The sequence below is a fragment of the Sipha flava genome, unplaced genomic scaffold (genome assembly GCF_003268045.1).
Source record: "Sipha flava isolate LNK unplaced genomic scaffold, YSA_version1 2_pilon_pilon, whole genome shotgun sequence".
Classification (NCBI taxonomy): Eukaryota; Metazoa; Arthropoda; class Insecta; order Hemiptera; family Aphididae; genus Sipha; species Sipha flava.
Window position 1 is genome coordinate 3,158,214 of NW_020272972.1, and position 22,590 is coordinate 3,180,803.

The 22,590-nt window shown below is 30.3% G+C and overlaps 1 protein-coding gene across 2 annotated transcripts in view; it reads right to left on the reverse strand.

Moving 5' to 3' along the window:
- Window positions 1–2,282, reverse strand: part of LOC112686154 — a 9,764-nt gene extending 7,482 nt beyond the window's left edge. For both annotated transcript variants that reach the window (XM_025558337.1, XM_025558336.1), the window contains exon 1: window positions 2,193–2,282. In XM_025558337.1, the coding sequence (XP_025414122.1) occupies window positions 2,193–2,213 (21 nt within the window). In that variant the 5' untranslated portion in view covers window positions 2,214–2,282. The remainder of the gene's footprint in view (window positions 1–2,192) is intronic.
- Window positions 2,283–22,590: the final 20,308 nt, after the last annotated feature.

Consider the following 22,590-nt stretch of genomic DNA (forward strand, 5'->3'; position numbering starts at 1 on the left):
TTTTTTTTTTTAAAGTATGAGGGAAAGTATATAATTTTTATTGTTATTCATTCAAGAAAATGGTAGTCTTAGATTTAAATTAATGTATTACTTAGTATTATCTAAATTCATTACCAATCACTGACTGCGATGTTATAAAAAATATCCCACGGGAAAACATTTTTCATCCCCTCCCCCCATAAAAAAAAAAAAAAAAGAAGTTCCAGGATCCGTCACTGATTGTGTTTAAATATAAATGTATCGAGAAAGGAACGTGAGATTTTTCCAAAATTCACCAAAGTTGCGCGAAACCGTAAGGTGCTCGTTTTCACGGGCGCAGATTATGATGTACGTTATGCAAATGTTTGCTGTGGATCGGTAACCGCGCGTAATACATGCGTGTACCACACAAAGTCGAATTTAACGTTACTCCGTGGATTACTCGCGTACAAATTAGATTATAAGCTCGTATGCTCGTACGTACGCACGCACGCGGAGAAGCGCTCGTGTGCGTTTACCCGAAACATCCGGAATCTCGTGTGCGAAATTTCGTGTTATTATTACTGTTGTTGTCGTTATTAAAACGCCGCAGCACATTATTCACGAACGTGCTGCTGTGGGCCGGGATTTCACGATTCACGACAACCGTTCGACTGACGTCCGCCCATGTTGTTTAACGTTTGGAAATGTACTCGGATATACATAATTATAAGTAAAGGGATGTATACCCCACCGGTAGACCCGTAAATCAATCCACTACTATACGTACGAGTATGTGATTTTAGGTTCAACATTGATCGCGGTACGACGTGATTGTACAATACCGTCAACAGTAGGAAAAAATAAAATATTACCGTCACGCGCATCGTTGTACAATGGAAATGTGTACGCAGAACGTTACGCAGATGCATTATGGGTACGTTATGGGTTTGATTTGGTTCGCATGATTTAAGAATTCGATATTTTTTTAATATTTTCATTGAATTATCGCAAATATATATATTCATAGACCGACATATACGACGGCCAGGGGACGAATGTTAAAAAATATTGCGTTTCAAAGTACATCGTTAAATATAATCCGTACTGTATCGAATACAATTTATGGAGGTCGTGTGATGCAGAGTGTATTTTAGGCGATTTATGCTTTGGATTTGAAATTTTTGTAAATAGTAAGTAATTTATGTACACTTAGAATCAAAGGCGAAATCGTTACGATGTAGGTTAACGACGACACCGTTCATGGCTAAGTTTAGTCAACACTGTCTTAGTTGAAATCTAACTACACTACATAAAAAAAAAAAATAATTTCTCATCAATAAGCTAAGAAACTTATAGCGTGCTCTTGATATTTTCTCTGCTGCACAGTAATACATCGGAATTATAGATATGTTTTACAGAATCGTTGAAAATTGCGGCCTATTTTATAGTTTAATGTTTTTCAGTATATGAAGACAGAATTACAAAGTTCAAAACTACTACTAGTGATCAATAAGAATGATAATAGTAAAACATGGTTGCTATTTTGCATTTTTAAGTTTTAAGAACATTTTCCAAAAAACTTAATGTTATACATTTGCATCGCTTGGTGACAGAAAATTGGTCAAAAAATAAAAAAAATAAAAAAAAAATATTGTGTCCAGCAAAAAATATATTTAAGTTTTATTTGAGAGTGATATTGAGAGTTAAATATTAGTTTATGTATTAATTTTAATATTTCTTTTTATAATAGAAAGTGGATTGAAGTAAAAATCTGTGTTCGGCATTGCACAGATTGCATGTAGGTAGTGACAATAAAGCTTACCCATTCGCTTGTCTACTGTTGGATTAGGAGAATGAAAATAATTTATCAGCTTGAACAATTACAATAATATATATTTACTTTATAATGGACACTAATACGAGTGGATTGATTGAAGGCTATGCTACATCAACTTTCGATGCGAGATCGAAGTCCATACGTATCACACTACCAAGAGTCTTGAAAGATTAGAGAATAATTTTAGCGATTAAACATTTATGTGATAAAAAAATTGTTGGGAGGGATGAACTTAAATTTTAATTTACGTGGTTATGGTTTATTTTTGTAAAAACATCAAAATGGGACAGAAGGAAAACGAAGATAGTTATAAAGAAAAACTTAGTTCTCTGAAATCCGCTTCTATGGATTAAGCCTGCAAAACAGCACAACATAATTTACAAAAAGAAATTACCTCGAGAAACGTTGCACTCATCGCTCTGTTAATAATGATTCTTTAAATTATACAAGAAACTTTTTCCACCAAAATATATAAATTTACCGAGAAAACTAGTGTAAAAAAAAAAAAGAAAAAAAAATCGCACCATAACATATCCTTAATAGTTACATTTTATGTTGGAAAACAAATTATTATACTGCAATGGCAACTGAACGTTTTTTACATACGATTATAGACAATTAAAAGTATAGTTACTTAATCAGACGTAATGATTACAATAACATCACGGATAACTGTGGATATAATAGCATGCCGTACACGTCGTGTATCAAATATGTATTATGTATAACGTATACAGTATAATAGTGTATACACGATGGTGATACTGAAAATATAATTATATTATTACGTATATGGTTTGCATCCGATAACTATATTTTGTCGCATCAAATTATGCAATAGCATCCCACTACTGTGATATGTGTGTGTGTATTGTGTATAAATGGTTTTCGAATAAAAGCGTTTGCAATAAAAGCAACTCGCAATATAATTCACGATTTGCGAGCACATTTCCAATACATAAATTCAGCAAAACTATAAAACGAATACCAACCACTAAAACCTCGTTTAACACGTTTTCAGGTCCATAAAAACGATTTATTTATTCTATCGTGACCAGTGAATTCGATGCAATCGTGTTGACGTTTGCACCAGTCCTTACCAAAACCGTCAAAATAAGCAGTTATGATTGTTTTAGTTGTAACGAGGACATGAACACTGTTGTTATCAATTACAATATTATAACACGCAACATCATTCATAATCGAATAATAACAATATATTGTACTATTGTTTTGAAAGATTAATGATATTAATGTGCTTGTCGTGGAATTGAGGAAATTCTAAAAACAGTAATAACCAGCGAAAATATTTTTAATTAGTCACTACAACTTAAGGCGCAAAGTTTGAATAATATATTAATACGGCACAATTTAATTTTTCTCAAGACTAAACAGAACGTGTTGAATGAATAATATTATATTGGTATAATACAAACAGGGTGAACCAATAAAGTTGCTATCTTTATTTATTTATTTTTATTTACAATAAGTTTAAACACTAAATAAGAGTCGTCCGTCGTTATAACAATTAGTTATACACGTATACGTTTTTATTTATTTATGTTACATAATTTATTTGCTATAAAAAAGTCAATTACCTTCTATTGATATACTATTATATTCTCTATTATACTATTGTTAATGAAAATTCAGCAACCTTGTATCAAGCAAATAATATTTTTAAAATGTCACAGCATTATTTCCTTTGTAATTTATTTTTAATCATAATTGTTATGTTCCGATAATATCTCATTGTATATTGTAGGAGTTTACTCAATCGTATCAGTTCTACTAAGATTTTATGATATTGTAACATTTTATATCCTTAAACTTTCAGAGTTCTTTTTAAAAAATCAAATAAACCTAAAATCTTTAACTTGTCATCCGAAACTAAATTTAAAAATATGTTTTTTTCAAAATAGTTCAAACTTAAAATTGCACTTTAATTTGTTTGACGAATCCACTATCTCAGCACGATGCCCCATGATTGATATGAATTAAAATATTTCTTCAAATATTTGAACAAAATTGTTGTCTAGTTGATTTTCGTTATAATTATCCAAAAATATCCTAAAATGTTGTATAATATTCTTTATCTTAATCTATTATACACTCGTTGTAAAAATGTTGGAATATTCTTTCTTTCTAAATTAATCATTGGCATCATAAAATGTTTACCTCTTTTATAACGTATTTCTTTTAATGAATCTCAATACTATTCGCGAGCAAATCTTAGTATCTTAGTTTTTATATCAAAATCTATCGTAATAGCTATGGACATAATAATCTCCTTGAAAGGATTTCGAGACTGGGAAATTAGTCGAGCCTAGACTTCTTTCATTTTAGAGTATTTATTCGATTAAATAATTGTTAAATCTATTCAAAATGTATAATGTATTTAGCTAGTTATTACTAATATTTTTATTGTATTTACTATGTACTACCTAGTACGTGAGCTAACGTTGGCGCTTATTTCAATAAATTAATTACTAAATAAACTATGTCATATTATGTTCATTTTCATATGTTCAAATTTTTTACCTTTACTGTGAAAAAGTAAAAATATTATATATAAAAAAAAAAATTTTAACCCTCCTAAAATAAATTTTCATAGTTTTTTATGCATCAATGTATAACTATATGTTATTTGTGTCAACGTAAGTTCTCATGCGAGAACACCTACCGCAGCTCAACGCATGAAGGTAAAAACATGCATTTCTTTTTTAAACTAATACATACGATTTATCCTTTTTCGCTCAATGCCTGATTTGTAGACGTTTATTTTGAAGGAAGAAAATATAAAATGTTCTATATTCTACAACCCTTTCAATTTGAAACGTCGCTGAACGGTATTCAATCGAAATGATGACAAGAAAACCAGAAACGTCACAATATACCATTGCCAATATATTATAATATTTCTTGAGGATTTTTTCTGTCTCCGCGGGCAATTTTCTACGTGTCAATACATTGCAGCTCGTATATAATAAGAGTCTGGAGTAAAAAATAATTTTCTATACAAGGATTGGAATCAAAAATAACCTGTAAGTATATATAAATATATTATAATAAAAGTGTGATGTACAAGTTAAGAAATATACGATATTTTCCTCTGAATTTCCATTTGTTTTCTATTATTATTCCTGTGCCCGTGGTTATGATATCGATCATTGAGGGGGTTGTTGTCGCTGACGTGTTTATTATTTCTGGCAGTCTTGGAATATGCAATTATAACATTTATTTTTATTTTTTTATTTTCCTCCTTCTATCATCAACGAGATCTTTCGGTTAGATTTCACGATCGGTACGAACAACGTGGGACGAGGAGGACACACATTATTAGTGTTTGCCATTGTATTTATTATTATTATGTGCGTCTGTCCGTTCCGCAATAATGGATTGCCAGCCAATGCGATTTCTATGAGACTCCCAATGATGTATTATGCGTTATGTTGTGTGAGCATTAAGGAGCATTTCGAAAAACACGTATTTCTTGTTCGCCGCGCAATGGTTACCTGTAGAAGTGTGCACAAATATTGTTGTTCCCAGCGCTAGGTATTCTGGTGTTGGGTTTCAGATTGAAAAAATAATAATAATCCGGTTGACCGACCACCGTTTTCACTTATAGATCAGAAAATGCGGTCTCCGCTAATGTTATTTGTCTATTTGACTAATTTCTGAAATCCGAATACGACTATCCGCGCGATACGCAAATACACGCAATATATTATTACACAGAGCACATGCTATTGTCATCATAAAAATATCTGATGACATATTTTTTTGGTTCTAAGACAATACGCGTTGCTATATTATTATACCTACCAATGTATACACCATCGCATGTAGTGGACTAGATAAATAAAAATTATGCTGAACGAAAACCCGACGAAAAAAAAAAATAAAAATAAAATAATCCCGAGCAATATTTTCATAGATTTTTATTTTATCCGTGCTGTTCATTTCAGATTAAAAAAATATTCTTAAATTATTATTGTGCAGTGTATTTGATGTGATTTAATATTTATTTAATTTCCAACAAGAACAATATTATCATACGTCTATATTTATAAAAATATACCAGTATATTATATGCGTAAATAACAGAAACTTTTTTGTCGTTTACTAGTGTTGTTTGAAGCGATAAATACGAACAATGTATATTGTCAGGTGACGTTGTAAGATGGGCTTGGAAACTTTTATAACTTTAATTTAATATTGATTTAATAAATAATTAGTATTATGTATCTATTTATTTTTTTTCATTGCATTTCATCGTATATTTATTAATCAATTCTTCGCTTGTGTTAGAATATACAATATTGTATCGCCTTAGACAATATTAGCTGGCAAAACTAATACTTACTAAGCTAATGTATACACATCGTAAAAGTCTCCAGTGGCGTCCCTAGACCCTTTTATAGGGGAAGGCAAACTTCATACATGTATTCGCGTTTGTATGTACGCCCTTGGAAACTTTCCTGTAAGAAGGATCATATTGTTGAACCCCGTGAAAGTTAAGTGAACATAAAAATGTATGGTTAAATACAATGGTAAGCTTGTAATTAGTAATTATGAAACGAAAAACTAAAATACACCTACTCTTTTAAAAAGGTTCTTAGTCATACCTCATACAGTACACACCTCCATGTTTGGTTTTATTGTTTAAAGATTTTTTGGTGACTGAAATTGTTTTCTCCCTAATTTTGATTACACACTAAAATTACGTTTACACAGTAAACTCCTGCTAGTAATTACGATTAAGATTTTCGCATTATGACGCAAGTCAGTGGGTTGCTACGAGTTGTGTACGTTGTTGACAGATTCTTGACAAAAGCAAATATTTCAATTTATCGACGTCAGCGGCAGCGTAAAGATATTTTACTTAAGCCAATGGGAGGTCAACAATTAGAAGGTCGGGCTTTACAAAAATGAGATTGCATTTATTAACGTTAATTTAAAATAGTATAATATAAAACACAAATTTAGGTTGTGAGTAATGTTATCATACCAAATAAATATAACATTACATAGCCAAATATCTTTATTATTCGTAATTCCGTATTTTTATGAGCAATAGAAAAAAATCGTTTGCAAATAAAAGGGACCATATTATTATGTTTAACGTCGGATCAATGTCCAGTGGTAGGGCCGGTTACGAGACTAGGCATTTTCAGGTTACACGGATGACCCTTTTGGCACCACTACTGATCAACGTTTTGCGTATACTTCGACAATAAGTTCTGTATATTCAGTACATTTGTCCGTCATGTGTACATCAGTTATACATGTGTATCTTTTATCAAGTTCGATGTTTATACTTTTTACATTTATGAAACAACGAGAAATATTTATTAAAAATGTATATTGTAAACACGAGTGCCCGAAGAAACCGGTGAAATTAATTACTGCAATGTGTGGTACGGCCACAACACTACAGCAGTTTTGTATATAAATTATACATAACATCATATATATTTTGTATCGACTCTACGTTGAGGGATGCCGAACAAATTTAATTTACCGGCTAACCGATTTAGATTTCATTACAATTGATTTTATTTTATTTTTCGTTCATTTTAAAGTTATCATTAGAATTCGCTTCTGCTTTTTATTTCTTATCGCATTAGACAGTATCGTAAACTATTTATTGAAAATGTGAACTGTACCAAAAATCGAATCATTCGAAATTCGTTATAAATAACAAGGTATCATAAAAATGATCATTTAAGTATAAAACTAGTTGATCCTCGAGTTTATCTGATAGCTCAAAGGTAAATTTTTCAGTGATAATTTATCACTTTCAATAAATATTTCTTTGTAAAATAATATTTAATTACTGTGAAGGGACCATGAGTCACCATAAATTCAACTGTACAATTTTATATATGTTTAACAATAAGTAAGTTCAAAATTAAAGTTAAAAGCCCCAGTGGCTAAGTATATTATATTGTTTATTTTTATGAAATACAAGCTTTTGTTGTCAAAAACTTAAATCTATATCAATAGAAATATCTTTTTATTTTTAGTATTTTTAAAATTAAGAGATAATAAATAGAGTTAAGTAATTTAGTTGTTATTTAAAAATAATACTGACAAAACAAAATTGAATTCTATAGGATAATTAATATTAAACCTCAAAGTTTAATAATATTATAAGAATTATAGATAAAATGAAAAGTTTATTTTAATTATCTTTTCCAGTTACAATAACGAGTGTAAGTATTTAGATAGGTATATATATTATAAGAGTCTTAATATTAACAATGTATGAGATATTTGTGAAAATTTTCTATTTTATAATTTGTATTATTGTCGATATTTTGTATAAGAATTAATTTCCTTTTGTTTGAAACAATGTTTGAAGTAAAGTATATTAGCTACTGCATCAAAACCAACTGCTGATATATACTGATACCTACTACTTATATAACATTTATTTTGTTTATATAATTAACTTTTATTTTTTAATTAAAAGTATTTATTTCAACACCTTACCTGAAGATCTATATTCTTAAATAGTTCAACGTTCAGTATTACTTTATTTTAAATATATGCTATTTGGTATACCAAACTATTTTGTAAAAAAAATGTAATCAATTTTTAAAACCAAACGAAAAGTGAAAAAAAATGAGTACAACAAATTAATATCGAAACATATATTGATTTTTAGAACTTACATTTGACTAATTCCCATATTTTTAAATTTCAAAACTTATCACGAGGTACAGATAAAATACCAGGTCGATAGTTAAATCAAATTTTATCGATAATGCATATATTATACCATGTATAATGAGATAAATAACTAATATTAAATTCTACATTTTTATGTAAAAAACTAGAATATGTTTTTCTTTTGTTCTGTCATTCCTTGTAAGATATATTTAAATGTCCTAAGAAAATTCTCCTTTTTGAATCGATATTTCGCTCGAAACATATCTGTAGTAATAATATAATCATATCAAGATTTAAAAATGTTTTACAAACAATATGCACATGCATCAAAATTCAGGTATAATTAAAACAAATGGGGTATATTTTACATTTTTTTAATCGCAGGATTAAATTTTCGTTATTTATGTTGGGTTCTTAATATATAATAGTTTATGATGAAACTACCCTTCTAAATTTTAAGATAATTTAATGAGCAAAAAGACTGAGTAAATGCCGTTTTCATAACAACACAAATTATAAGTCAATAAATTACTGGAATATTTTCCAAGGAAAAACGGTATACATTTTATTAAAAATACGATCATTACCAATGTTATGCTTTAAAATGTTATAAATACATCATATAATTAAAAATTCGGTTTTAGTAAAACGATTGATAACGCAAAAATACGTAATATTATCATAATTGTGTACGATGAATTATTAATTGAATTTATGCAAAACATATATCGAATACATTAATTATGGCTATAACAGTCATTTGGAAACTCTGTAGTACATTTACACAGTATTATACATAATATAGAGTTTACAATATTACGATTATAGAGTCGAGCTTAACTAAGTTTCTTTATTAAATATTTTCTATTAGTATTCTAATAGTAACGGGCTAAGTAATACCGCATTTATAATTTCATCAAACACACATTTCGAACACGTGTAACGGTTGCATATAAATAAATAAACAAATAACTATACAAGAATAGAATAATAATATACAAATCGTATTGTATCATGCATGCGCTGTATACGTTTTCCCGTAAAAATCGTACAACTTAAGAGCGTATGGCACTGTGATTAAAACATGATTGTTTTTCGATGCTGCGGAGACAATATAAATTGTGTCAACCGTGTCCTGTGCCACTGTAGTTTCTGAACGGATGTTCATTTATGGATTTAGCAACAAAGCAACTATGTGTTACATCCAACCGACCAAAAAACTATCAGACAAATAAATACCCTATATGCACTTAAGTTAAATTAAAAAAATAAAACAAAATAAAATATTACTATAATCTCACAACATCAAAAGTACTATGATATACATCATACATTCATTATATTATTTTACTCCGTGCATTTTTATGAATGAAAAAATGTATAATTATTAATATATAGCCTGAATAATAGTACATTTATGACGGCTATGGAATAAAAATAGTAATAATAATGGCCAACCATGCTACAGTATTATTGAATATAATAACAGGAGACTGTAAATAAAACAAAACAATGTGTACTTACATTTAATTATTTATAGACGCAGCACGCCGGTACACGAAGAACAAATTGTTGTATTAATGTGAATTATTCGCACGAATGTTAACAATTAAAATTAACTGCATTTTCAAGTTACAAATAATATGCGTTTTAACCATTAAATCAATTGAAATATTGGCATTTTTTTTTTTTTTTTTTTTACTTTATTACCTCAGTCAGTTTTGTATAGTTAAATATGTATTTACTTGGTATCGTTTTTAGAATATCATTATTACTAAGTATATTAGCGAGAGGATGTATGTATCATTTGAATATTGTTGATTGTAAATTTATCAACTGGGATATGTACACGGTTTGGGTATTAATTTGTGGAATTTCTCAAAGTTGTTATTAAACAACTTATTGATCTGTGGCCGCTGGTTATAATTACCTAAAAAAATACACAAACGTATGGTTATTAATGGTGGTACGATATTGCGGTAATGAGTTGATTTTACCAACATATGCGATAATATCGTTCCAATGCACGTATATTCATTGTAATGCGTGTTTTGTGTTCGAATCACTTTGAATGTGGTATATAATATATTAATACCATAATATGATTAATTGCATTCGATATTGTTAGGGATAAATTAGAACTTAATAACTGTAGGTACTTATCATTTTCTACATTTATTTAAATAGTACTTAGTCGTAAAAGACTAAAATTGTATTTTATTTACAAATGATAATTCGGTACTGAATAAGGTATTTTTCAAAAAAAAAAAAAAAAAAAATGCTCAATACAGAATGATAAAACGAAAAAGAAAACGGAGCTGAGGATAAAAGACTATTTTGTTGAGTCCTTCCAAAAACTCCGTGCGCTTACAGCATTACATCACGATAAAAATTTCAAATATACTACATTAATATTAATTTAATAATGGTTCACTTTATTGGCTTCATTTTATACAACATTTGGACGATATTACAATAGTACAATGTATATTTCTGTCATATTTTATGTATCGAATTTCGCTCACTATCGCAAAACAACTGGACTCTGAATAAAATTACTATTCTTGTACAAAAAATATTCTACATTTATGTTTATGCATAATATTACAGATTTATTTCGGTGAGCTGACATTTTTAAAACAACAATTATTTTATATGATATTAAGCGATTTTTTTATTTTTATACGTCAAAATTGTATATAAATAACTCTAAGGAAGAAATAAAAATTTAAAAATAATTCTTATTAATACATCATTTATTTATTAATAACAAGTGTAAAAGACATGATAATTACAAAGTTACGTTACGATCGCATAAATTTTACAATTATAGTCAGTATATGAATGAAAATTCAATTGATAAAACTGTTTAATTATGATTTCATACGATATACACAAAAGTGTGCGTTGGTTAATAGTTGTAGAAATAATGATGTTTAACCAATTGTTTATTAATATGTAATATTTGCACATTATCGTATATACTGTTGAGTAACATTAATCCTGAAGGTTTAGAATAATAATTATTTATAATTTTACGTATTACAGTAGTTTGGACCGTTGAGTCCTTAAACAAGATGTATTGGAATTAAATGAAAAATATTAAAACGTGTATTATTCGCGGTCAGTTAAATGATAATACAATAAGTTCTACATATTTACCATGCATATTATATCTTGTACTCAACGAAGCTAAACTATTGCAACTCAAATATTTGCTTCTGAATTATCGCGCAACGGTTTGTCACTATGAATGCAAATCGCCATAAAAATAAAACAATGCAATGTTCCATGAAGATTTTTTACACTATTAACAGAATCATATTAAACGGAAGTTATTTAGCAGTCTTTTGATTGGTTAAATATATGCAATGGAACAACAATAACAATGAGAATATAAAAAGGACAAAATAATATTTTACTATCTAAATCTTAACAGCCGGCAGCTATATTCCATAATACTCTTTCCTTCGAGAGTCGCATAATGTTTTAAATTTATCAAAATTTCAAGTTTTACTCTAATTAGGAAGATTTCTCATTTATTCCGAGGAATATTTTTGATCCACTATTATTCATCTCGAATCCATTAAGTATAGTATATACTCAGGAAAAACGTTATAAATTCTGATTTTCATGAGTAAATTTATTAATTAAATTCATGTTTCATTCCAGACGGCCACGTACATATGCGGAGATGTTAAGATGTCGCGACTGGACATAGAAAAGATCTTAATTTCCCCTTCTAGCCAAATTCACATACAAATATGTAATGCGTCAAATTTTCATAACATTTTAATAGTTATAAAATTACAAATTAAACTGCTGTCTGCAGCATTAATGTTAAATAATTTCTTTAATGACTTCTAAAAAATTCTAAATACGTTTGTCGTAGAATATTGCGTTACGACTTATCAAGTTAATCGCGTGATTTAGCGTTGTAGTCTCGTTATAGCCCATCGCTTGGTTTGGCAATGTTCGGTATTTACATACCTATTAATAATATACGTATTCATAATAGATAACTGTGCACAGCAAATGTCATTATTGTTGTACACAAATCACAGGTGACGTTTTATTTTTTTTATTGTTAATTTATTTTTTTTATCATCTTATAAAATGCGGGTTAGGCGTTATGTTACGCGTAGGTTATAGGGCAGATGAAACCAGATTGTTCACATAATGTTTATGGATTTTTTTGCTCTACAAAAACTCTTACGTGCACAAAACCACAATAAATTTCGGATACCGGTGTAAACGTGTAATGTAAACAAAGTTTTCGTGAAAAAAGATTATAGGTTTACATCGATTATAATTTTTATTACAGTCATTGAGTAGTAAAGTATCAATTATTGAGTGCGTACCGATAATATATAATTTTACATTCTGGTTATACTCGATGACTGTATAATTTTATGGCTTTTACGTGATTTAACTACACGCCCGGTGCTATGTTTATGTCTAAATTAGGAGATGGCACTACCTACTGACCACTATACAGTCGCAGTGTTTGGAATAATAGTAAACATTTCGTTGAACAAAAAAACATCAATTGCATAATATTGTCACTAAGTGAATCCGTTACGACCAAAAAACATACGGATTTTACCGCGGTATTAAACATTGAATTTGTTAAGAATACATATTATATTATAAATATAATGTACAAGATATGCGTGTAAATATTATAATATTAGGTACATATATTTATATTGATTTCAACATCAAACACATGACGTTTTACAGATACCTATTATTTTAACACACAACAATATTATTATTACGACCGTCGTGGACGAGGGCTCGAATATCCGATGAAAAAAAAACACAACGTCCATTACTCCGTACACGATATAACGAAATAATATACCATGAAAATCGGTCGACGATGTTTTGATGACCTTCTAAAGCAGGTGACTTATATAATGCGCGCGTATATCGATAAATGTATGTATAATATACATATTTATCGAGTGAATGAACATTTGCTCTTTACAGCATATAATATAGTTTATAAGCAGTACTTCTTCTTGCGCATATTATAAATATATATATACATAATAACGACGAATAATTATTTTATGGCATTTATACAAAGGAAGATTTTTCAGTCCCGTGCACGGCAGTGAATGGCGACGATCGACGAGGCGTATAATTCTGACGGAGTGTCGTGTCGACATTACAGCGTGAAGCCAACTTTTGAAACGGCGTGCAATTTGAATCGTTCACTCGTGAAATATTTGTTTCGAATTTTTCGGATGCGTCTTACTACTTAGCATTGTATACGATTAAAATACTATCGGACTGAAACCCATTTTTACGAATGTCATTTACGTTATCATCAAACGAAATAATGAATTGTTTTTCTGCGAAACACATAATACATAATTAAGTATATAATATCAGTGATATGATCATATTTTCTAGGTAAAATATATTCTCAAGCTCTAATCTAATGATAATTTGCGTTTCAGATTGTTCTTTTAATTAAAATGTTTTATCCGTTTAAATTTGATAACATTTGCGAACAGATTAAATCGTATACATATATATATCATGTTGCACAAAAAAATATAAACATATACATATACCTGTGTATACTAATATTGAAAAAAAGATACGACTATTGCAGACTCTGATCAACCAGTTATAAGCCTTCAAAACTGTTCGAAAGTTTGCAAGCTAAAAAGACTTCGGATAAAATTATGATTATAAAATAATGGGACAGAGACCATCTCCAGTGAAAACATTTATACGACGGGACAAGGTCAATAGAAGAAAAATGTGTAAACATTATATAATGGATAAGAGTTAATGACTAATAGTAAGTAAATATTGATAAAATTAAAAAATAACACATTATTTTTGGATGTAAAGAATTATTCAAAACAATAAAACGTGTGTTCTTTCTTTAGTAAAGTTAGGTTTTAAATATATGTTTAAAAGACATTTTATTACTTTTTTATTGCTTTTATATGTTCATCTTATAGTTAATGTCCTTTATGTGTATTCGTTAGTTACCAGTACATAGTTACGATTATTGAAAATAATATATTGACATCTATAACATATTCATTCTAGCCAGTAAGCCAGTATTAAAAATAGGTACCAAAATATAAATAATTTATTTTCAAATTAAAATATTTAATTTGTTTGAATTTCATAGGTATAAAATTGTACACAGGTATTTATTAATCAATAAATAATAACTAATTTTAAATTATAAGGAATTATTGTTTAAAATACGTTTGGAAAACAGGATTTTGGTACGCACCCAGAGTGAATTTTCGAAAATCATTATAATTAATTATTATTGTCCCAACGTGTTTTAATTTTTTTTTTCACACTGACTAAGTATTATTGTAGCAATTGTCAAAACGTGACAAAGTAGAAAATAATATGTTAATAATAGGTTGAATTTTTTTTAAAACAAATGTATCTAATATTCGGAAATATTTGGGAACGTTTGTACTTAGAGTTGTTGATATATAATATTTAAGAAAGAAATAAATATTCGATAATGGAGGGGTTAGCAGCCATAATATATTATCGGCTTTCTTCTCGAAATTTTAAGAAAAATACCGACTATTCTTGTACTGCAGTCTACCAAAAAGTTTGCAATTTCAAATACACGCAATTAACATATAATTTATTCAACAAATAATTTTATATAATTATTCACGTTTTAATTATTAAAATTAGTATCACCCGTTTTAAACTTTTTCCGTTTTCCGTAAATCATTTTTACTAGAATTAGAATATTGGTCTAATTACCGTCCGTAATCCGTATGACGAATTAACGTGATACTACTATGAGAAAAAAAAATTATTCCAATTATTTTCTTCTTTTTTCTTACGAGAAAACATACGGTCACAAGTTAAACGAAGTGCGTTCGAACATTTTTCACCAACGTCAACCGTGTATACATTACAAGTGACTGACGAAAACGAGTGTGGCCGCCGAGGACTTGTGGCCGGATGAGAATAAGGGTCGTCGGACGCGGGCGACATTCAGAATAAAACGGTTTCGGAAATCTGCTCTTCGTCTGCCACTCCCAGGGAGATGAAACGGTTTCGGAAGGAGGATGGAATTGGTTTGCACAACGTATATACGACCGTATACTCGGAGCGCTACTATTTAACCGCAGTCGACGATGTCACATTAGTAAGCCAAGAAAATGGGGAGGTAATGGAAGGGAAATTAAAGGATAACGGAAAAATATGAAAAATACTCGGTCGACGGGTCGTCAAAACAGTGTGCATTGTTATTGCGACGACGACATAAGGCCCAGTCACATGACATTGATTTGATGTTGTGACGTGCGCACGAACAACGCACGTTTACAAGGATTAAAAGTGTGCTATTATACATTTTGACGGGAATTATAAACGCGGATAACGTTGTGATGTGTGTTTCGGTCAGGGTTCAGCAAAAAAATAGCGGTACGTTTTTGTTATTATGAGATTTGGGTGTACTGCCAGTAAAATATTTATAAAAAAAATTAGCTTTTATGTTTATATTTAAATGTTTTATTAAAGATAAAACCAATTCTTTTTTCGAAAACAAAATAACTAGACATTTTAGAATTAGAATAATTTATAAGTCTCTTCTTTGTAAATTTAAAAAAAAATATTTTGATTTTTCTTTCTCTTCTACTTAATATCAATATTTTATTTTATTTGATGTATATTTTATAAAATGGTTTTCATTGTTTAAATTTCATTCAATTAATCTTTATCTCTAACTCGAGCATAGCTTAAATAATCATAATAAACAATCATTATAATTCTGTATTTAAAAATGCGTAACTTGTATTTATATTATGATTTAACAATTAAAAAATATTATACTTTTAAAGTCTAGAAGAGCTTTCATTACCAAATCTGCGTTTTTGGATGTTTCAAACTGTACGCTTTAATCATTACGAACTGGTATCTATTACTGTAGTAGCTCCAAAGAGAGAACGGGCTGACGACGTGCATGTGGCAATGGAAATGTATTGGAAAATTTGCACTCGGTTTTGTTGTTCGGCGCTCCGATCAGTGACGTAATTAAGATTATGGGATTCCGATGATAAGCTAAATTTAGAGGCCCTACAACGTTTTAAGTATTCATAATACATTATTTTTTGCAATACAGATAAACTTATTCACTTGTCATCAAACGCCCTGTTCAATTTGTTCGCGTTAAAAATATCCTCAAAGTTTACGCCTATGATGGGGCCCCCTTTGAGTCTTGAGGCCCCGATTTTAGACATTGGCGTCTACTCCGGTTGTTGGAGTCTTGCTCTGTTATTTTCGGGTCGTCAATGTGATGGTGGCATATGTCTTGCGCAGGGCCGCCATCGGCATTGTGAACGTATCGAACGTATCTCCTACAGGTCTGTTACGGTCGTCGCAAGAATGATTCCCATCTAAACAGACGTTCGGAGCTAGAAGGACAGTAAGACTGGTAGAGAAGGACGATTTGTCCGCGGGAACCCCAGGAAAGACAGCGCCGCCACCGCCCGGTTCTCGGCTACCGAGAAAGGTGACCGATTGGGTTCGGATGATGGTGTGTGTCGTTTGGCAAGCAAACGGAACTAGACTCCGGCACTGTTGCATGGTCAGGTGTACAGGACACGGCCGTTTAGATGGCCACCCGCACGGTGACGCCGAGGAAGAAGACGATGCGTTCCACAGGCCATGCGCTGCCAACCGTTTGATCGTGATAGTGAACGCCTCTCGTCCTAGTCAGCCTTCCGTTCGACCCGGGTATACTTAATGATGGAGAACTCGTGTCCAACTGGGCTGCGGTCACTCGGCCGACGTGATATGACCACCAAGGAGGACGCGGAACGCGAAAGACGAACTCGGCAGAGAATGGTTTTCTTGCGGAGTGCGAGTAGGAAACCAGCGTGGAGGTGACTCGACGCGCATCTCTCCAGTCTCCGGTGGAGGTACTCCGACCCACCGGCGGATCGAGTTAGATGTTGTAAGGAGCCGACTATAGGAGGATTTCCAAAACGTACTTATGTTTTGTTTTAACGAACAATTGCGATATTGCTTAACGGCGTAACTAGGTGGCGTGGCGTTGCCGGTTTAAAATAAATTTTAAGTTCCTTTTCTGGTCGGGTTGAATCAGTATCAGATCGTTTTTATAAATAACATAATATTTTATTGCGATTATGAGGCCGTTGCTTACAGATATTGTACTATTTCCACAGTTGAATTCAACACTTAACTTTTGTCGACTATGCGCAACTATAATACCTTCGTGATATTCTTTGAATAACAATGTTTCGAGCAACTGAACTCGAATTATCAAACACGGAATTCTGAATTTTAATAAGCCCCTTACATCACAAAGAACTACATAATTCAATATCAAATCCGTGAGACCGGAAACGCGTACGTACCTTCTATGTTATGTATGACTCACGATGAATAAACGAATAAAGGTACATGTCCATGCATAATAATAATAATAATAACAATAATAATATTTATAGCAATTATTTTCCATCATAAACCATATTTTACATGGATTAATCCCCGTATTAATCGTTACTCACTTAGCTCACTTCAATTGGCATCGTTAATAGAGGTATATGCAATTTAAATGATAGCAAAATTACTGTAATAAAACCGATTTTCAAAAGACAACCACTACAGTTTATACGGAGATACCGTTGTGTATAAATGTAGGATTATTGAAAGTTGAAATGTCTGTAAAAAATTATAATCAATCCCATAAGTGTTGCCGTCGTTGATTTTATTTTCCAGATTTAAAATTATTTTACTCATAAAAATGATCAACTACGTGTAAAAGACTAACTGATAGTGAGGAAGAATGGTACATTTTTAACGCAGTTAAATATTGCTAATATTTTTTTTTTATTGAAGAAAATAATATTATCTATTTCTACTAAAATTGTATAATAAATTGTATTATCATTATTAATTATCAGTTATTTGATTAACAGTAGTATATAATATACATTGGCATGAAATTACACGAAAAGAATTGTAAAAAAACTGTCGATCGATTGCAATCCTACTGACTATATTTATATTCACAGGCAAAACGTCTAACTTTTTATTTATTTATTTCTTCCTGTTGAAATTGAAAAAGGAAGACTCTTTGAATAAAATAATATAGCAATTTTATTTTTAAAGGTATATTGTAAAGAAAATAGTATTTTTAGAATTGTAAGTTATTATCATTCTTTTTAACACGATGACACGTCCATAAATATTTTTTGCTAGCAATTCCGTTTTGCATTATTAATTTTATTTTAAAAATTATACAAAAAATCAATTTTTTTTTTTTTTACAAATAATTTTGTGAGAACTGTTGTGCTCCAAATTTAAATTAAATATAATTATCACACACGTATTTTTATTATATTATTATTATGTTTTTATATTTTTTTTAATAACAGTACGTGATTATATTTAACGAAAAAGTTATTGATTAAAATTCTTTAATTTTTTTATAATTTTAAATTTATAAAAAAAATTATCCGTTTACTATAAATCATTCTTAATTATTTTAAGCTATTTACATTATGTTGTAATATTGGTTGGTGGATCTATAGAATATTTTCTTATTTACACATTTGGGTGTTTGGCGGGAAGACATATTTTTTCAATATACGAATAAAATATTCGTATTTTTCTTTACGAGTACATATACTGAACTATGGGTCCAGTATATAACAACGGATTTAGAACGAAACTTTAGTAAGTACTGAAACATACATTTTAGGAATTTTTCTTTGTCTGAGTCATGCGTGCTTGGAATATATCTCACATTTTAGATTTTAAACAGAACAAGTAATTTATTATGAAAAATACAATACTTGTTTTTAATGCAAAGTCACCGAATTTTTATTTTTTTTCAGTACAGTAACTATAGTTTTAGTTAGTTTAAGATAAAATATTGGTTAGATAATTTTCTAATTCAAGCAAAATATATGTTTGAAATAGGTTTAAAAATTATTAATTTAACTATATACGAAAATTTCCATTTTAAAATTGTTTTTAACTGTATATTGATTCAGTGCATATTTTTAATCAAAACTAGACGAGCAGTTATAAATCTAAACATCCAACACTATTGTAATAACCCGAAAATACATAAGTAAATAGAAAAAAGATATATATGTATTATGGAATGATTACCTTCCTCCTTGTTTAAAGAAGGGCTCTCGGGGTTATAATGATTCGAGAGCTAATCAACGCAACTGGACAGTCTGGCAAGCCAAATAAAATAACACTTACTTGTTTTGTAGCAGGTATTCAAATGCCGACGAGCTGTGTACTTACAACTATGGTAGGAGTGTACTGAGGTTGAAATGAAAGGAGACAAACCCAGGATTTGATGCACTTCAGCTGGACACTTTTCAACACTCGCACAGAAAACTCAAATTAAACAAATGAATCAAAAGTTAAATAGTCGTACGTGGTAATCACTTGTCACAAGATACTCCTTTATTAATCTGACGGTCGGTGCGCACTCACTGATGACCTAAGATCAAAAGCCTCTTACACATACGCCGATGACTTATGGACAAGAGCTTCTTAGGCACGCACTAGCGGGCAAGAGCTCTGAGAGAGAGTTGTTTATCCCTGTTATATTCCTGGTATAGCTGGATGCATCTTGGACTAATCGTTTCAAGATGTGACTTACTTATGATGCCGATAGAGTATTTTAGGGTTAGGCCTTTATTGTTTGATTTGTGTTGTCCGTGCTGGTATCGAAAGAGCTGTTATTTATTATTTTTTTTAATGTTATAAAATCGAATGATATACATTATTATAAGTGATTTGTGCAGTATTTTACAGTCGAATGATGCACATCATTACATTATTCTGCCGTTCAACTGAAATGTATCTGAAATACAAATTGTAATAAAGCTAATATATGCTACGTTAAAGGTATTTTATATTATTAATGTAATGATGTTCAGGACAGAAAAGTTATAGATCAGGCATTATAGTTATAATATTATCAAACAATCAATAGGGTTAGGCCGCTAGGGTATGTGTAAGAATAAATTGCGTGTCGTAAAATGTAATTTCGCCTAGTCTGCGTGATACAGAGCAATTTACGATTATACGTTCGTGTAAGTAAATGTGTATACGCCTTGAAAACATTGTTCTTAGTGATGGCTAGGCAACAAAAAACCCCTATTTATTTTATAATACCGCATAGTATAAGTCAGAAAGCAGAGAAAAAAGTATTCTGTTAAAATAATAAAATGTTTATTTATTTATATGCATACATGAATATTCCATCAATTAAGTGTTTAAATAGTTGATACCAGCTTAAATTAACTTTTTTCCATTTCCCGGTCATGTATTATTAAAAATTTAAATCCGAATAAGTTTTGTTTGGCTTTCGAGTTTGGAGAAACGCTGCGGATTCAATTAAATTATTTCCAACTGCTTTATTTATTGCTAAAGTATTATCTCTGTAATTTGGTAAACGTTTTAAAAAATAGCCAAAGCGTTTGCAATCGATGTGCGTTGAACATTTTGAATAATTTCTCATTAGAGTTATTACGTGTACAATACGAGTAAATATATAAATACATGTTTTTATACGTCCTTACAAATACCATAAAATAACATTTTAACGGTACATGTTGTATAACGTTTAATAATATCATCTATATAGTTCTAGCACATTAAAAACGTTAAAAATCAATATTACTGTGACCGAGATTCTTAGTAATTTTAAATTTGTTGAAATAAACTATATTTGTTTTCACAGAAACGGTGCCTTCGTTTTCAGTTTCTCACAACACACAAATAATGGAAATTTATGGTACACCTCCTAACCGAGTATTTAATAAATAATTTACGTCAATCAAGTCATTTTCCGACAAGTTAAAACACAAAGGAGCCATTAAATACTATTGCACATTTTAACACACGTCATAAATTCATAAAGTTATAATTTGTTTGATTTTTCACAATTAATGGATAAAAGTTATAACTCCGCTTTGAAAGACTGAACGACTTTCGAAAAGACAAATAATTAACGTCCATTTCAAAAACTAATAAAAAAACTTACTCGAGAAAAAATCGATCAACGTTTTCGGTTAGTTTAATTTTACAACGTGATATCTTTATTATCGCTCGTAATAGTTATTGTTGTTATTGTATTCAATGCATGGTCATCTCCCTAAATTCTTTTATGGAAGGAGGGGGGGGGGGGAGCAAAATTAATTTAAAAAATAAATGAAGATATTTTTATACATTTTATACTTATATTTTATTTGTACATTATTCTTTTTCACCAAACATTAGATTAAATGCGATAAGTCCAATCGTTATTAAAGATAGTTTTCTACTATATATAATTAAAATAATCTATATTTACTAAATTGACGCCTTATAGATAACGCTTCGGAAAAAAAAATTTAAAATTTTAAGGGAACAAGTGCCCTGGGGACGCTCATGATTAAATGCTTTCATCTTACGGTACTACGAGGCTCGTACGATAAAATTACAACAAAACATACGACTACAAGATTCCAGAACTTACACCTAAAGTCGCACGACAAAACGTTCAGCGCGCTCAGGCGAACGGTTATTTTTCCTAACCGTTTCGCGCAGAAGTGTTCGACCTGAACACCGTATACGGGTACGTCACCGACGGTACGCGTTACACTGTGCGTTCCATTGTTTGCGGTGTCCAAGTAATCGGCGCACTCACCACGTGCGTACTTGCGCTTGTGCTCAGACCCAGTGGCGAAGCAAGGGCATGGCGAACTGTGTCTACGCGAATCGCGAAGCAGCGCAAAATCGTGCAAAATTCGTACTTTTATTTTGTGTGGCAAATGCAAATTTTCTTTTACATTTTTTTAAAACATATAGATTTTGTCTGATTGTACATTTAACGATGAAACCATGAAAACCAGAGAATTTACGTAGGAAATATCGCAAAAAGAAATAATCGATGAACTCGCCAGTCTTGAAACGAGAATCGCGAATGTTCAAAGCCTAAGATTTACACTTCAATAATAATACTGATAAAAAGTGTTCTTGAGAAAAAATCAGTAGAATTAAAGGTCAAAAAAAATATCATCGCATCAAATTTTTAATTGATCAAAAGACGTTTTCTT